The 18,749-nt window shown below is 31.6% G+C and overlaps 1 protein-coding gene across 7 annotated transcripts in view; it reads right to left on the reverse strand.

The window, feature by feature from the left end:
• Nucleotides 1-18,749, reverse strand: part of LOC114332101 (neuroligin-4, Y-linked) — a 238,137-nt gene that overhangs the window by 203,328 nt on the left and 16,060 nt on the right. For 4 of the 7 annotated variants that reach the window (XM_028281820.2, XM_028281818.2, XM_028281815.2 and 1 more), the window contains exon 2: nucleotides 18,032-18,592. In XM_028281820.2, the coding sequence (XP_028137621.2) occupies nucleotides 18,032-18,473 (442 nt within the window). In that variant the 5' untranslated portion in view covers nucleotides 18,474-18,592. The remainder of the gene's footprint in view (nucleotides 1-18,031; nucleotides 18,593-18,749) is intronic. The other 3 variants (XM_028281822.2, XM_028281819.2, XM_028281823.2) reach the window with 2 other exon arrangements.

Genomic DNA, 18,749 nt, shown 5'->3' on the forward strand with positions numbered 1-18,749 from the left:
TTTGAGCTATTTTGTGTGGACTGGGTTGTATCTATATTGATAATTGGTTGTGAGGTTGGAGTTTTTGAGGGGTTGGTTGAAAGTATTTCGGAAGGTATGGGTTGCGAAGATGATTGGGAGTGGGGGTTTTGGTTATAAGTTTCAGAAACTGATTCTTGGATTGTTTTGCAATTTGCTGCAGTGTGGCCTGGCCTTTTACATGAAAAACAGATCAAGGAATCTTGTGCAAAATAAATTCTATAGTTGGTGTTATCATAATTCATTAATATGGATTCAGGTATTGGGGCAAGCGGTGGTGTGATAAAGATTTGTCGTCTAAAACTATAAATGTGGTTGAATTCCGGCAAACCGGCGCTTATCTTGAGAAATGACATGGGAGACATGGGTTGAAGGCCCAATTTTTCAATTTCTTGAATTAATACAGCATGCGGTATGGAGGGACAAGCGTTTGACAGAATTAGCCTTTGTGATGGAGTGATTAGTTTGCGTGCTTGGACTTTTTGGTTATTAATTTCTATGGATCCTCCATAATTATTCATGAAATTTTCAACAACATTTTTGTTTGCAAGGTACATACACACTCTGTTGTTAGAAAGCCTTGAGGAAAATAGGATATTTTTGGGCTCGATCAACTTTCCTAGTGAAATCAGATAATCTTGAAGTTTAAGGTTTTCAATGGATGGGAATACAATGGCTTGTTCTTTTGTTGGAAATTGTTGTTCAATCAAAGCAGTAGAATAAGTTTTAGTAGTGTTTTCCATTTGGGCGCTCCTGTAGTCAGAAGTCCCGGCAGTCGGATTTGACATATTTTATTTATTATTCAAAACTAAGTAAATCCTGAAATACGGACCTGTCTTACAACAGGTGATTTTATCATGTCGTTATAGATAACGAATAAACGTGTTTAGGGTTTTTTGTATCAAACCGACTTCTGATAAATAATAAATTCCAGTGAAATAACTTGGCTTTATATAATTTTAAAGAGTACTTACGTACAATAATTGAACGCACTATAATACACTTATATATGCGAAAATAAAAATTTTTTACTCATTAGCTACTATCTAAATAACTATTTTGTTTGGAGCTGACAAATACGCACCAACTAGTATACCTGCCAGGACCGAACTCCCATTTTTTTTTTCTTGTACATAAATATACCATATATTGCTCAATAAAGAGGGCTTACTTTCTGTTGTTTAAAATGGTGTATCATCTATATTTAAATATGTAATGGAAACCGAGTGATTCGTTGATATTTTTTTACGTGTATTATTTAAAATTATTTCTTTTACAAAAATTACATAAACATTAGTCTCAGAAAACATCACTTAAGTTAAAATTATTTAAGCGTTGACATTTAAAAAATTTTCAAAATCAAAGTCCATCTCCTCGTTAGTATTAGCTTAAATATCTTCTTCTGACACCTCAGTTATCTTAGAGTTCCCACAATTAGTACCCATGCACATGCACCCTTTGCAGAATATTGAACAGCTAATTCCTATCTTCCTACAACCGCAGTTTTTTGTACATCCTTCGGTACATTTACATGCTATTTTTTCAAGCAAAGCTTGTGGTGCAGGAGCTTTGACAGTAACTATTAGAATTAATCCATATTTTGAAGTTTGGCCGGCCGAGTCAAGTGGATCCAAAGTATTAGCTATAAAAATAAGATTCAATCATAACACACAATCACATAAAAAGTTATAATGAGGAATTTAAAAAATAATACTAAAATCAAAAATCGTTGCAAGTACTTACTACATTTTGAAAAAGCATATGAAAAGTCGTATAACATTATACAGTAGAATATTTTAAAGGTAATTGATTTCTATTCCTATTACTTGCACCATTGCATATAGCTAAAGTTACGTAGAAACAAGTTACAGAACAATATTTGCGAAATAAAAAAGGAAAATTTCCGAAAATTGCTGTGAGTGGTGAAATTTGAAAAATCATATTTCGAAAACTGTAAATCCTAATGACCTCTACGAAACATCATTTTAAAGACAAAATATGTAAGTTTTTTTTCTGTGAAGCAATGTCTATACCTATATCCCCGTGGACAAAAGTTATGGGACACAAAACAAAATTTCTTTCTTTTGGGTTTCTTTGTGCTTTTTCTTTTGAATATATTTTTGTAAAAAAAAGTATCTTTGACTTTAAAAAGTTATATTTAGATAGGAAATTTAACCAGGAACAATTTTTATGTAGACGTGTTTGTACCAAGAGTGCATAGAACTCACCCTAATGTAACCTATGCCCAGGGACTAATTCACCCATTTCTCAAAAACGCACCCCTTTAAATGGTAGAACTCCGCGGTTTTTTCATATATAGAGATTCATTGACCATATGAAATAATAAAACCCCGTTAACGTTGTAGTTCCTTTCTATAGTACATAATCAATAGCCTATTAATCCTTTAATAGACTTTTAATTAAACTTTTATAATATGAAATATATTATAATGATCTTTTAAATTTCACGGTCAACATTTCCATCCAAGAGAAACTGTTTCTTAAATTCGAAAAGAACCCAAATTATCTGTACAAAAATTTAGGGGAAGTAGAACAGTAAATATAATAATATTTTTTATCTTTTTAATTGTCATAAGTTTTGAACTGAATTTAACGTCGTGTCGTGTCATCTCCCATAATACAAAATCAACTGACTAAATGACGATGAAACGGACGGCGATGAAACGGACGGCGATGAAATGGACTGGCGATGAACACGGAAACGTCCCATTCCGTGAAAAATAAGATTGTTTTGCCTTCGCATTGCAACTGAATAAAAATGGTATACATTTTTTTTATTACTTGTTGCATAATTTGATTGTCTAACATCAATTTGCATTTTATTGGTTCCTTGGCTATTACTAAGTTTTTTGTTTTTTGGGGTGATATTTTCATATTAATTTCTTGTGCGTTAATGTTGAATTCGTGCAGTAATCTTTGTAGGTCGTCTTCTCACTCTGCTACTATCACGGTATCATCAGCATAACAAAGTACTTTTATCTCTCTATCGCACAGTCCTGGATTAAGAATCTTGAGGCCCCTAGGCAGCTCAAGCTATGAAGCCCCTTAAGAAACCTAGGATTTCTCCGTTTTTAATAATTTTCATTTTTGAAAATGTCCGTTCGCCTTTTGCGAAATAACCCAAAATGATTGAAGCAGGAATAAATTGTTTTCCCTGCAAGTCTTGAAGCTGGGCTATAAAATATTTGAACTCCTCTAGTTCATCTTCAAGTTTAGATTTAATATCATCAGAATAGTTTTCATGTAGTTTTGAAGCACATTCCTTTATTTGAGTATCACTCAATTGTGGAAAAATACACAAAAGACCAAATACTGAGTTCACTGACCGGTACAATGTCAACCGACGACTCAGCTCAGTAATTAGCTTATCGAACATTGCTAGATACGTTTCAGCCTTTAACGTTTGTCCACCCTGTAGAAAGACTTCATTGGAATTAGTATCATCGAAATGTAGTTTTCTTACACACTTTCGTTTACTCGCGTCGGAATATGTAGAGTATTGTAGATCGTAGGTCTTCTGCTCGTAGTAAGCAACATTATCTCTTTGGAATTTTAAGAACTCAAAAAATTAATTTAGAGGCTGAACTGCAGTTTTAAGTTTAATCTCTTCTCTCTGTAATGATTTACTAACAGCGTTCATGGGTTCTAAAATTGTTGTTCAAAACTAATTCACGGTGAATGTTTCTTATTTTGACATTTCTTTCAACAAACACTTAGCCTCATGGACTGTTTCAGCTTTCTGATTAGTGTCTTCAGCAAGAGTATGAAGAGCATATTTGAAAGCGTTGTAATCTTTAGACAAAGCATTTAAGCATTTGATCATAACTTCCCAACGGTGGGTAGAGGCTGAAAAAAGTTTTACATGGACTGAACAAACCCAAAATACAATATTCCATTTGAGGGAGAATATGGCAGCCAATCTCTAATTTTTGTTCCACTTATATGTTTTCGAAGAACCATAGATTGTGTAAAAATCTTGTAATGTCTTCAAAATTTATTTTTGATGCTGAAACACGTCCATCAATGTTCTTATATTCTGAAGACCTTTCTCAATCCATTCCTTACTTCTTTAGTTATTGTATTCCGTAATCTTATGTCGTTTTCCGAATTTAGGACCCAATTTATCTTTACCTTCAACTTCTAACTTAGTTTCGGTTTCTGGTTATTTAACTTCTTGAACTGGAATAGAACTGTCGTTACATGTTTTTTCATCTTTTTCAGTTACGGAAGCTATGTTTCCCTCAGTTATTTCTGTTTTATCATGTGCATTTTCATTGGTTGCAGCTTCACTAGCTATGGATTTCGGTGTGAAACTGAGTTTAAATAAGTTTTGCTTCTGTTCTTGATTGCTTAATGCAATCTTGCTTAAGGATCTTTTCTTTCTCTTGCTTTTTCTTATGTTTTCTGCTCCATTCTCGAATCTTTTTTTCTTATTCCATTCTCGAATCTTTTTTTCTTATTTCCATCTGTAGTACTGTTCCTTCTACCAAAGCGTATTCATTAGCGATTTATTCTCACAACGTAGACTTTCTATGTAAACAAAATATGTATTGTAATGTAGTTTTATACGCCCACCATCACCTTTATGGTACTGGGCGATATTTGAATTTTTTAACATAATATGATTTATAAAAATCCACAAGGAAGAACTTCCTGTAGTTGGCTGTATACCATTAATTACAAGTGAAATTTAATAAAAAAATTTCTTCTTGGTAAAAGGTATATTAGTTGCCAACTCTTACCTGCCACCTATTATAACAGAATGACCTAGTTACCTTTTGACCCACTTACAACGTGTGGGAGTCATATGTTGCCCTAGGGCCGTATCCTTAGGAATTTTATCCATCCTTTGGATTTTTCTATGTTTTCATTTATATAAGACTTTTGTCTGTTTTTGAAAGGCTTTGACCTTTGTATTTTTTGGTTAGCTCACCATGTTCTTGTAACACTGATGATGCTCTTGTTACAGAGCGAAAACATTTTGTTCATATTTGTAGCCCTTTAGGGATTTTTAAACTAATATACCTTTTACCAAGAAGAAAATTTTTTATTAAATTTCACTTTTAATATGATTTAAAGTTTTTATTTGATTCTAATTATTATTTTTTCGTTCTGGGCCCTGCGAGGTTCCCTTTGTGGCCGAGGCCACAAGACAACTGCCTACTTTAACTAATGGTTAATCCGGCACTGCTATCGCCCATTGTCTACGGTCTTTTTTTCACTTGTTTTATTATTGCATCCAACAATATGTTAAACAGTAACTAATATTTCAGTGTTTTTATTACCTAATTTTTTTTAATAACCCAAGAGGGTTTGTCTAAATGCCAGTCTGATAACTTACCAATTGTAAATAATTATGGTAACCACATATTTTTAAAAAGGTGAACTTTTTTCCTTGAGAGAACTTAGGGGAGCTAAAACACATAACCTACATAATATGTATATTATACTCCTTTTATACCAACGAATTTTATTCTGATTAATATTCTTATAGTAAATATTTAATGGTAAAAGGTGGTAGGTACTTTATACTAAGTATAGTTTCAACAAGAATAAAAATCCGCTAAACGCCGCGCGCCGTAAAAATAAGTGGATCATAGAATATTCCAGCTACAAAAGAGTAGTAAAAAATATTAAAAAAAAATTTTAATTTGTTTAAACAAATATTGTGTAAATAAATATACAGCTCTCAAATAAGGACATTTGTATTTCTAACTTTAAAAGGTACACGTATATTAATTTTTTTCTGAAAGAATTCTACAACATACGAAAAAACATGTGGTTTTAATTTGTTATAATTAAATTAATTTATTATAACAAACCTAAAGCATAGTTGGGACTTGGCAATAAGCTATTTAGACCGCTCTACTCGAGATATTTTGGATTAACAAAAGAATGAATAAAATTGCTTGATTTTGAACTTTGAAATTCAACTTTCTTCAACCTAGTTTCTTTTTTGAATTTTTTTGTATTTTGGTACCAAAACATCGCGAAATACCGATCGTTTTTATTATTATAATATGTTATTAGTATCTTGAACATATGAAAATTTCTATGGAGAAAGAATAAGGCAATGGTTCAAAGATTACCATCCTATTGTTTATAAATTCGTCGCAAATACCTGTCAACTTTGACCGATTGTATTTTAGAAACTACTTCTCGCAATTCAACTTTTTTTCTTTTAAAACAAGCGCCTTATATTCTTATTATCGAGTCTCTCCAGTCCCGTTCTCTGAATTTAATTTAATGTAACAGTTATGGAGACATTCTATTTGTTTATAAGCCAAAAAATTGTTTTAAATTTTAAAACATTGCTAAGGTTGCCTTAATAATCCGATTTCAATTCTATACAGTGTATTAAATAGGTATAGTTCTTCTTTATATGTAAAATAATTGGCACACTTCTAAATGGCTTACTTTTTGTTCTGAAATTTTTAAAAAGTTTCAACTTTAAAAAGGATTGCAAAATTATTATGCAAAATCTGTTACGTAGATTTTAATAACATTTGGTGGACTGTGTATGGATATTAAGTGTTTGAAAAACAATGAATAAGAATAGCCTTGTTTTCCCCACTTTTTTGTATTTATTGATATTTTTCAGCAAGGGTAATAAACTAAAACATTTTTAATCAATGGTATTTGATAGAGAATTTAATTATCTTCATTTTATTTTTGTACAACTTCGCCCCAAAGTGAATCGTTTTAGAGTTATAAGCAAAGGAAATAGGAAAAAATCGATATTTTTAGTAATTCTTAACTATTTTAATTTTTTTTTATTAATGTTCCGGGCATATTTGAGAAGATGTTTATGTAATTATTTATTATTGAAGTTATCACCTAATTTTATCTGCAAAAATCCGAATGCCACCTCCCACATCCAAAAATAGACGTTTTTTCAGAGATCCGCCCTGGTCTATGAGGCTAAAGAGGGATGTGAACCTGGCTTCTTTGGCTCCTAAACGAGATAATGTCCAGAAATCGGCCAAGAAGGTATTAGCATCAGTTTTTTAGGATACGAGAGGAATTTTGTTTGTGGCTTACTAGCAAACTGGTACAAAAATAAATTCTGGATATTGTAAGCATTAAGACCAGTTGAAGGAAAAAAATATTGGAAAAGACCTGGTTTTCAGAAGATTAAAAAATACTTTTTCATCAGGAAAATGCACTGTGCCATATGCACGTTTTAATAATGGAAAAAATCCATGAATTAAAGTTCGAGTTATTGAAGCATCCACTCTATTATAAATACCTAAAGGCTATGGGTACATAATTCGCAAATATTTTACGTGTATCCCTACTTTTTCTGTCTTTACACGGCAAATTACGTGTAGTAAAATTCACACTGGTATTGATATTACTAGAATGTCATTCTACTTGAAAATGTCATTATTAATTTAAAGAGATGGGTTTTGAATGTTCTTGGATAACTGTTATTTTTATAATTGGAAATTATTAATTCAGCTAATAAATGTGATATTTTTTTCACTAACTATATATACAGTGATTGTAATAATTTATTTGTACAACAAAGACTAATACTCAATCGAGAAAAGAAGAAAAGTGTTAGTGTGTTAAAGTGATTTTTTAATAATATATTGTTATGGAACGCTTACAATTTTGAACATCTTTTACAACAAAATACTTGGATCACCGAATATATTATCCTGATGTATTCTCTGTTTGGATCTTCCACAAATAATACACAATAAATAACTTTTTATTAAGTTCACGTCTTAAATCAATTATTTATCAAATACACTATATTTCAATAATATTTAATCAATAACTCTTCTTCTTCTTCTTTTTTGTTTTTGGTTTCGCTGCAAGGCGATTACCAGCACGATTTATAAGCGATCTTGACGTAGTCTGGTTCTAAGCCATACCAAAATCGCTGACTATGTTCTTGTAAGGAAGCTTTTGATGAGGTGTGATGATTATAATTAAATGAGATTAATTGGGTCAGGTTAAGTATGATTAAAAATTAAAACATAAATTAAATGACAAATAGCAACATAATATAACACGGATACATATAAACAGTTGAGCCTTGCAATTTGTAAGCTTATTTTGTTAATTGCTAGAAAACGCATTGCAGTTTATAAGCTTATTTGGTTAATTGCCAGAAAACGCATAATTACATTGACTGATTCTTCCGTTAAGGAACTTAGAATATTGTATATAGAGAGCGGTGTTTTGAAGTTCATGGAAATAAATTTTGTGTATATATCAAAATTAGGAATCACATTAATCGGGCATTCAAAAAAGATGTGGTTTAGATCCTCGAGACGACCACATTCACAAAAAGGATTATCTTTTATATTCATTTTATACAGATGTTGTTTTGTTAAACAATAACTCAACATATTCCCGATGCAATGTCAAATATTTAAAATTGTCACTGATTGTCAGTGTCTGACTGACAATATATGCTGACAATATTATATTCGGCTGAGTGCGTTGTAAGACAAAGATAGATTTGGAAAATATTACCACGGCATTGTGTTTTTTTTCGAATCCTGAAAAAACCAATAAATATTTTTTAAAAATTTAAACGCAGAATGAAAGACTAAATTATTACCGAGGGCCGAAAGTCCCTTAGAATAAATAAAAAGTTTGTTTTGAATAATATATTTGAAATTACAAATCACACTAAATTTTCTCTTAGTTTTTCACCCCTGTAACTTATTAAAATAAACATTATAGAAGCTCTCAGGGACTTTCGGCCCTCGCTAATAACGTGATCTTCCATTCTGCGTTTAAATTTTTCAAAAATACTTATTAGTTTTCTCAGGATTCGAAAAAAAAAATGAATCCCCATTTGAATAGCATTGCAGCCGAAAATACGTACCGATGCTCTTAAAGGTAAAATATTGCAAAACCTCTAAATTTTAAAGAACCGCTTGGATTGACATGAAATTTGGCATACACATGGCTAACCAGTCAAAGAAAAAAAGTGATATTGTGCCGATGTGTGCTTTTGCCCTAGGGGTGAGTTTCACCCCCATTCGGGGGTGAAAAATATATGTTCGAAATGAGTCTGGAAATGAATAAAATGACTAATTTTAAGCAACTTTTGTTCTATAAAATTTTTTCGCCAAAATAATAATCTTCGAATTTTTGCGGGTGAATATTTTAATTTTTCTACAAAATAACCACGTTTTCAGACGGTTTTTCGCAAATAACTCAAAAAGTAAGTATTTGGTCGAGAAAAAAATTCTTATCAATTCTTATCAAAAATATAGCACGTAAAAAAGTGAAAAACATGGTGTATATAGGGTGAGGCAGATAAAGGGCCTATTAGAAATATCTCGAGAACTAAAAGTAACTGAATTGTGAAAATTGGAATAATGGGGTTTTGAAGACTGATCTATTTAATGAAAATATTTTCATCTACTTGGTACTTCCGGTTATACCGGAAGTTGCTTATAACTTCGTTTTTTTAAATGGGACACCCTGTATATTTTGCCATTTTTGGATTCTTATCGATTTCTTCTTTCTTAAAATATAATGTTTTGTAACATTATACGGGGTAGGTTAAAAGATATTTACGTTTTCTTATTAATTTCGTAGCAATATTCACACCCTGTAGGATTGTAGTAGTTTGACATAATAAACTCTATTTATATTCAAATGATTTTCAATATAGTCTACTATTGTTAGCAATTATTAGTATAGCTAAATTTTTAATTTTAGTATACAGGGTGGGTCTAAACTCGGAATGAGTATTTTCTGAGTTTTCTTAAATGGAACACCCTATGTTTTAGTATTGTAATGAAATGATATTTCATGGTACTTTTTTATTTCTTAAGCATTCCCTATACTTAACTGCTTTAATTTGTGCTTAATTGTTAATCGCACCAACAATCTTAAATTCGATGGTATTTTGACAGTTCAACCATTATTGGCAATTTTAAGTATCAGTCTAGATTAATATGTATTTATTTCCAAAAAATTATTTGTGATTGAATATTTTCACGGCCAACCTAATACAATTTCACATATTTTGTGTTGCAATTAATGTTTTGCTTGAATCACCAATAACTCGCAAATTAAAGCAGTTAGGTATAGGGAGTGCTTAAGTAATTAAAATGTACCATAAAACAACATTTCATTACAATACTAAAATACAGGGTGTTTCATTTAAGAAAACTCAGAAAATACTCATTCCGTGTTTCGACCAACTCTGTATACTAAAAAGAAAAATTTAGCTATACTAATAATTGTTAACAATAGAAGACTATATTAAAAATCATTTGAACATAAATAGAATTTATTATGTCAAACTACTACAAGCCTACAGGGTGTGAATTTTGCTACGAAATTAATAAGAAAACATAATTATCTTTTAACCTACCCTGTATAATATTACAAAACCTTATATTTAAAGAAAGAAGAAATCGAGGAGAATCCAAAAATGTAAAAATATACAGGGTGTCCCATTTAAAAAAACGAAGTTACAATCAACTTCCGGTATAACCGGAAGTAGCAAAGAGACCAAAATATTTTCATTAAATAGTTCACACCTCAAAACCCCTGTATAACAATTTTCATGATTTTCTTACCTTTAGTTCTCGAGAGATTTCTAATAGGCCCTTTATCTGCCTCACCCTGTATATTAGGTCACTATACCTAGTATAAGCAGAGTTAGAGCTGATGAAAAATAGGTTCATATTCGTCAAATTCCAAATCGAATATTTTAACGTGCCATAACTAAAGAACGAAGCACTTTTTTGGGAAAAACTCATTTTAACTTTCTTAAATTGTTTAAAAAATGCTTATTTTTGATTTTTAAAAAAAATTTTTAGCATCAAAATAAACAAGTTACGCTCAAAATAAAGTTGGTCCCTTTTTTTTGGTAAGAAATCGGGAAAATCACCCCCTAATTAGCATTTCAAATGAACTTAATTGTTAGCACTTCAAAAGTTTTTTACTAGCGTACGTATTGATCATAATATGATCGGTAAGTTTTATCGGTTCAAAGTCCTTATTTTTGAAAGAGCTGTAGTTAAAAGGGCTTGAACGAGTCACTTATCATGAGTATAGGTAAGCAAATTTAGAAACACCGAATCTTAACCAATTTTTGTCTTACAGAAAAACAAAAAATACAAAATATTCAGAAATGTAAAGCTGACTTTTTTTATTGTTTAAGATTTTTGGTATCTCTAAAAATTTTTAAGTTATTTTGAAAGAGAGCATTTTCTCAAAATTTAATTTTTTAAAAATTTTATTTTAAAACCAAATTTTTTCAAAAATAAGCACTTTGAATGGATGAAACTTACAGATCATATAAACACAACATACTTAAGTAAAGCAACTTTTGAAGCGGTAACGATCAATTTCATTTAAGTTGTTAATTGGGGGGTGAACTTCCTAATTTTTTTTTGCCAAAACAAAAGGGACCAACTTTATTTTGAGCGTAACTTGTTTACATTTGATGCTAGAAATTTTTTTTATAAAAACAGAAATAAAGCCTTTTTTAAACACTTTAAAAAAGTTGTAATGTGTTTTCCCCAAGAATGCTTCATTATTTTGATATTTCACGTTGCTGCTTTTTCTAGGTATAGAGACCTAATATATACCCCGTTTTTTCACTTTTTGATAGCCTATAATTTTGCTAAGAATATTTTTTTGGCAAAATGCTTACGTTGTGAGTTATTTGCGAAAAACCGTCTAAAAACGTGGTTATTTTGTTAAAAAATTAACATATTCACTTGCAAATAACTCGAAAAGTATTGATTTGGTGGAAAAACTCTATAGAACAAAGTTGATTTAAATTAGTCAGTTTATCCATTTCGGGACTTATCTTGGACATATATTTTTTCATCTCCGAGATGGGGTGAAACTCACCCTCAGGGCAAAAGCACACATCGGCACCATATCACTTTTTTTTTTCTTTAGCATGTTAGCTATGCGTATGCCAAATTTCATGTCAATCCAAGCGGTTCTTTAAAATTTAAAGCAAAAACCCTAAAAGAATGTACTAAAAAAATTCATGTGTGGAAAGCGTTTTTCATCAAATGATAAGGTCATACGAACTATGGAAACGTATTTTGCATCCCTTCTAGATTCTCACTTCAGGGATGGAATTTATAAATTTAAACAAGTGCATTAATATTCAAAGAAACTATACTAAATACTGAAGTGTATTTAAACCATAACATTGTGTTTTTCTTATTTTTTTTTTTATTTTATTATCAGCATCAACCACTTTGGGTTATTAGCTGTACTGTCATTAATACATGGTTACTTAAATCTAATAACATTTTGACTATTACATAAGTTCACATTTAGGTAACAATATAATTTACAAATTAAGAATTATAAAATGTTAACAGTGGTTATAGTTTGCTTAAAACATTAATGTCTTTCAAATAATTAAACAAATGTGTAAGCTTACAGTGTGATCCTAAGACTGCTTTTATATTGAGAGGTATGGAGTGTTTTTGTCTTTCATTAAGATATTTAGGACACTCTATTAATATATGTGTTACATTGATGTCGCAATTACACAGGTCACAAATAGGGCGATTTGACTTAGAGATTAGGTAGCTGTGAGTAAGTCTGCTATGCCCTATGCGTAAACGATTTAGCTTCACAAACAGCTGGCGATTTAGGTCTATCTCACACCAAGGTTCAATTGAGGGCTTTATTGTGTGTAGAGATGATTGTGAAAGATTCCATTCGTTTTCCCATTTGTTTAACACTTTTTCTTTAAGGAATGGTTTGTAATCGGAAACAGGCACTAAGTTCACTAACACTGAAGACGCACTGTGTATTGCTTCTCTGGCATGGAAATCTGCTTTTTCGTTTCCTTGAAGTCCAATGTGTGATGGAACCCATATAAAGCTTACTTGCTGCATCATGTTCTTCAGTAAATGTAATTGTTCTTTTATTAAAATACTTATAGGATTACTTGTATATAACTGTTCTATCGTATGTAATGCACTGAGTGAGTCGGTAATTATGACAGATTTTGGAATTTTTTGAGTACGAATGTGAATGAGGGCTTGCAGAATTGAATATAGTTCTCCAGAGTAAATACTGCAAGTGGAAGATAATTTAAATTGTAATATAGTGTTTGAATCTACAACTGCCGATCCCACACCATCAGCAGTCTTAGATGAATCTGTATAAATATAACAATGATCTGGGAAAGAAGCAAGTATGTTGAGAAAAGATTGATTAATTGTTGCATGGGGGGTATCAAGCTTATTGTATTTAGAAAGAGTTAGATCACATATTGCAGGAGGAAAGGTCCAGGGCGGAGGAGTAACTGTATTTGTCTGATTAAAAAATTTTGGGAATTGAATATTATTGAGAGAGAGATATTTTCTGATTCTCTCGTAAAAGGGGGGGTTAGTTCTTTTTTTATTTACATAAGTTTCTTTGAAACGTTCTGCAATAGTGTGGTGGAAAGTGGGATGCGATTCTATTGCATATATGGATGATGCGTAGGCTAATGACAAGTACATTCTTCGGAAATTTAAAGGTGGTTCTCCGGTTAAACATTGTAAACTATTAATGGGGCTAGTACAGAATGCTCCTGTGGCTATTCTTAATACTGTATTTTGTATGACTTCTAGTTGAGCAAGAAGTGTCTTCTTTGCAGATGAGTATACAATTGATCCATAATCGAGTTTGGATCGTACTAGAGATTTGTAAATAAGAATCAAACTTTTACAATCTGAACCCCAATTACGATTGCACAGTGTACGCATTAAATTGAGACCAGATTGACAGGATTGTTTAATGTGCATAATGTGGTACTTCCAAGATAGTTTTTTATCAAAGATCATTCCTAGAAATTTTAAGTGTTCCACATAAGTTAAGTTGTTTCCATATAACTGAAGATCTGGAGTTGTAGACTGCCGTTTTTTTGAAAATAAAATACATTTAGTTTTGGTTGTAGAGAATTGCAATCCTACAGCTTTCGACCAGTTTTCAAGGTGATTTAATGCACATTGTAAATTTTTCTGTATAGAAAGAATATTTTTTCCTCTTGAATATATAACTAAATCGTCAGCGTATAATCTCGCTTTAACAAGTTGTGGAAAGTTTTCTAAGATTTTGTTTATTGCTACTAAGAATAGTGTTGAACTAATAACAGATCCTTGAGGTGTTCCATTTGTTTGGTCTTTAGTGCTGGATAGTGTACCATTTATCTTAACCTTAAATTGTCTCTTACTAAGAAAATTTTGAATGAAATATAGCATGTTACCTTTGACGCCCCACTGACTTAGTGTGTTAAGAATGTCGTATCTCCAAGCCATGTCAAACGCTTTTGTTATATCGAAAAAAACCGCAAGACATTCCTGTCCAATTGCAAACGATTCATTTATCTCGGATTCTAGGTCAATTAAATTATCTATAGTGGATCTGTTCCTGCGAAAGCCGCTTTGTTCATTGATTATTAATTTATTATTTTCCAAAAACCACCTTAGTCTATTATTCACCATTTTTTCCAAGATTTTACACATTGTGTTGGTAAGCGAAATTGGCCTATAGGATTCGGGATCAGTTCGTGGTTTATTTGGTTTTAGTAATGGAACTATTATCGCCTGCGTCCATTTTGTGGGAAACTCATTATTAGTCCAAATTCTGTTGTATAGGTTAAGAAGATATTGTTTTCCATTATCTGGTAGATTTTGTAAGAAACTAACAGGAATATCGTCTGGTCCTGTCGCCGATTTTTTGCTGGTACTTAAAGAGTGATTAAACTCTTCCATGGTAAATGTTATATTAAGAGGATTATCTTCAATGCAATTAAAATCTATTAATTTATTTTCCGAAATCATCTTGGTATTGATAAATTCTTTAGAAAAGTTGTTATTGCTGGAGTTCATTTCAAATTGTTTTGCTAATAAATCTGCTATTTCGTTATTAGATGTTACTATATGTTTGTTATTGCATAGAAATGGAATCTTTTTATAGGTATTACTTCCAGATATTTTTCTAACTTTTTCCCATACGGTGCTTATAGGCATAGTGGAATTAATAGATGACATAAATTCTTGCCAAGATTTTTTTCTGTTCTTTTTAGTTATATATCTATCTTGAGCCCGTAACTTCTTATATTCTATAGTATTTTCAAGTGTTTTGTGATGTTTCAATTTGTTAAAGGATTTTTTATATTTCTTTATTATATCAGTACACTCTGCGTTCCACCATGGTAATGAATTTCTTTTATGTAGAGTTTGTGTTTTACCTATATGATTTTCACCGGCAAGATGGATTAATGATATAAACGAATTCAAAAGTTCATCTATATGATGATTTTCGGTGACTTCTTTTAAGCTATGGCAGTTCTGTTGAATATACTTTTTGAATAAATACCAATCGGCTTTCTTTAGATTCCATTTTGGAATTGGGGTTGTATTAGTATCTTCATAATTACTGTTAAAAGAGACTTTAATAGGATAATGATCACTTCCAAATAAAAACGGAATTACATCCCATGAAAACTTTGCTGACAGTACAGGATCACATAATGACAGGTCGATAGCTGATGAAGTACCTGTATGAATATTATATCTTGTTGATTGTCCATCATTCAGTACGTTTAGGTTTTTTGAGGTAATTATGTTTTCTAAAATTTTGCCCTTGGAATTTGTTCCAAGAGATCCCCATATTGGATTATGGCTGTTAAAATCACCAACGATTATTCTGGGAGTGGGAATCTGATCTAATACATCTGAAATATCTGCTTCTGTGATAGGTAAGTCAGGTGGAATATAAATATTACAGATATTCATTTTTTGTGGAAAGGACACTGATACTCCTACTACTTCTAAATTACTATTGATTACTAATGCTTCTGATTCATATTTTTTGTTAACATACGTAACAACTCCTCCACTAGCGATATTTGCGTTGTCTCGGTTTTTATGGAAACAAGAATAATTCTTCATGTCATAACTATGATATCCTTTAAAGTTTGTTTCTTGTAAACATATTATTGATGGTGAGATTATTGAACATAAATGTTTAAGCATTTCTAAACGGGGATAAAACCCGTTAACATTCCATTGTAGTATCGGTTCGAAGATTTTAGTTTATTTCTGGAGCTGAATTTGTCGAACAATCACTATCTTGATAAGCGGGATCGTCTAGCATTTTTTCGATTTTGTTTATTAATTTAGTGCATTTAGTTTTCATGCTTTTTTCTGTAAAATATGGCTTAATTGTTGTTAACATGTAAATAAAGTTGGGTATATCCGTTGTGTATGTTTGTAATAAACTAATGGGATCAGTCGAGCTAGTATAATTTTCAAAAAAGTCAAGTGTTTGTTCATATGTTAAGTTAAAATTATTTGACGTATCGTGAAATACTGTTTTTGTTGGCATCATTATTTCCTGAATTGATCTGGTAGATTCAGTTTGCTTTTTTTTTTTGTTTCTTTTTGGTTTGTGTTGGTACTTTAAATTCTTTATTTAATTCTTCAGTGGGAGATGGAGTAGTATTAATTTCCGAAATTGTTCTCTTATTGGTCGTTGACTGATCCTTAGATATACAATTAGTTTCCATAATTAATACGGGGGGCATTAAATTAGTATCTGTTTGTTGGTTAAGTGAAGGTTCGGCACTAGAATTACTGACTGGATGATTTGGTTCCATTTCTAGGGGTGATGGAATAGACTTGGGGGATTCTTGTGGTTGTTGTTGTATTGGTTGTTGTTGTATTGGTTGTGGTTGTATTGGTTGTTGTTGTATTGGTTGTTGTTGTTGTATTGGTTGTTGTTGTATTGGTTGTTGTTGCATTGGTTGTTGTTGTATTGGTTGTTGTTGTATTGGTTGTTGTTGTATTGGTTGTTGCGGTTGGTGTTGGATATGAGAGGAATCATTTTGTTGATTATGATTTGAACAATTTGCTGCAACGTGACCCGTGTTCTTACAGATAAAACATGAAGGTTTATCTAAACTTAAATATATGCGATACGAAGTTTGATCATATGTCATTAAGAAAGAAGAGGGAAGGTCTATATCTACAAGTGGTTGAATATAAGTTTGTCTTCTAAAACTGAGGACGTGTTGAAATTCTGGAAGTTGACTACCGATTCTAAGGAAGGTTAAAGGTGACATTAATTTAAGACCAAATTTGGTTAACTCATTCTCTATTAGAATATGTGGAATAGAAGGGCAAACACCCGATAGTAACAGTCTTTCGTTTGGAGTTATCAATTTTCGTGCTTTTAGATTTTCGCCTTTAATTGTTATTTCTGCTGGACCGGACATAAATTTTTCCACCAGGGATTCGCTGGAGAGATAAATACATATTCTGTTATTTGATAGCCTTGATGAAAATAAAATATTCCGTGGATGAACAACTTCACCAAGTGCTATTAAGTACTCTTCTATTTTAGTATCAGGTAGCGAATTAAATAAAATTGCTTGCAGCTTTGAAGGAAATTGAATTGAAGAAGCATTGTTAAGCACAGTTGAATATGAGGTTTTGTTTTGAGGTTGTTGATGATCTTCAGTCATGATTGTTGACAAATTAGTTAGGTCGGATCTGGTATCATTTGGTATACTCATTAGTAATTATAAACCAGTTTCAGAACCAGAACTAGTTCCGAGAACTGGCCTTTCGGCCGTCACTTAACCTTACAAACGGTATGCTTTGTAATGTTTTGAATAAATAAATAATAAAAACTCACTGGTTTATTCCGTAAGGTAACTGCACTATATACTATTACTTTTTGTTTATTTTCAAGTTTATTTGGATATAAACTACTTGAAAGAAGATGATTTTTTGGGACTGAAATGTAAACACAGTTTGTGTTACCATGTTCAGGACCGGACCTGTTTTTCTTATTGAAGCGCAAAACTTATTAAACGGCTTAGTACATCGCATCGTATATTAACAGAGTTCTTTTAATATTTTCGCATGCCATATTTAGAAGAATTTTAACTTATGGTTAATTAGTGCACACTGAGCTTATAACAATCATTAAATTAAGGTTATTATTAAAAATAGGTATATTATGTACTTACTTCGAATGGGAGCATAGATGTTCAAATATAAACAGTCTTCACTTTGATTTTGTAGATACGACTTTAAACGCAAAAAATATTCTTTCCTAAACGCCGGCATTTTTCTTTCATCAGGAAGCTTCTGAGGGCAAACTGGTCCAAATTCATCAGCATATTTGATACCAAACCAGGAAGGTGCTCCCGCTGTAGGCATAAATCGTAGGTCACCAATGGGGGGAGCTGCATAGGGGATTCCTTTAAATACGCCCACCCGGTACTGTTTCTCGCTGTCAATTTTTGGTTCCACTATTACTCCTTGTAATACACCTTGTTTAAGGGTGATATTTTTTGTATACTCCTTCACGTACGGGTTGTAGTCGTATTGGTATGAATTTAAATATACTCCTTTGTTAAACATCAACAAGGTGATTACTATAGTCAATGATCTGGTCAGGTACGCCATGAATGAAGATGTTACCACATTTTATATATTTTTGTTTATTTGACACTGACACTATATTTTATACAAATTCCAAATTTGAGTAATTTCGTCTGTAGTATTGTCTCTTGCTGTGTATTTGACTTGAATTTAAAAAAAATAAAAATGAATAACCATTTTCGATGTGACGTGAATTGTAAATTGTAGAATTCCCTCATCTTCCTTAGTCTCAGCATCCGTATGGCTTGCAAATTGTAGAAGCCTCGGAGGTATAACCAGAGAAGGTTCCCATTGCTTTCA

The sequence above is a fragment of the Diabrotica virgifera genome, chromosome 2 (assembly GCF_917563875.1).
Source record: "Diabrotica virgifera virgifera chromosome 2, PGI_DIABVI_V3a".
Classification (NCBI taxonomy): domain Eukaryota; kingdom Metazoa; phylum Arthropoda; class Insecta; order Coleoptera; family Chrysomelidae; genus Diabrotica; species Diabrotica virgifera.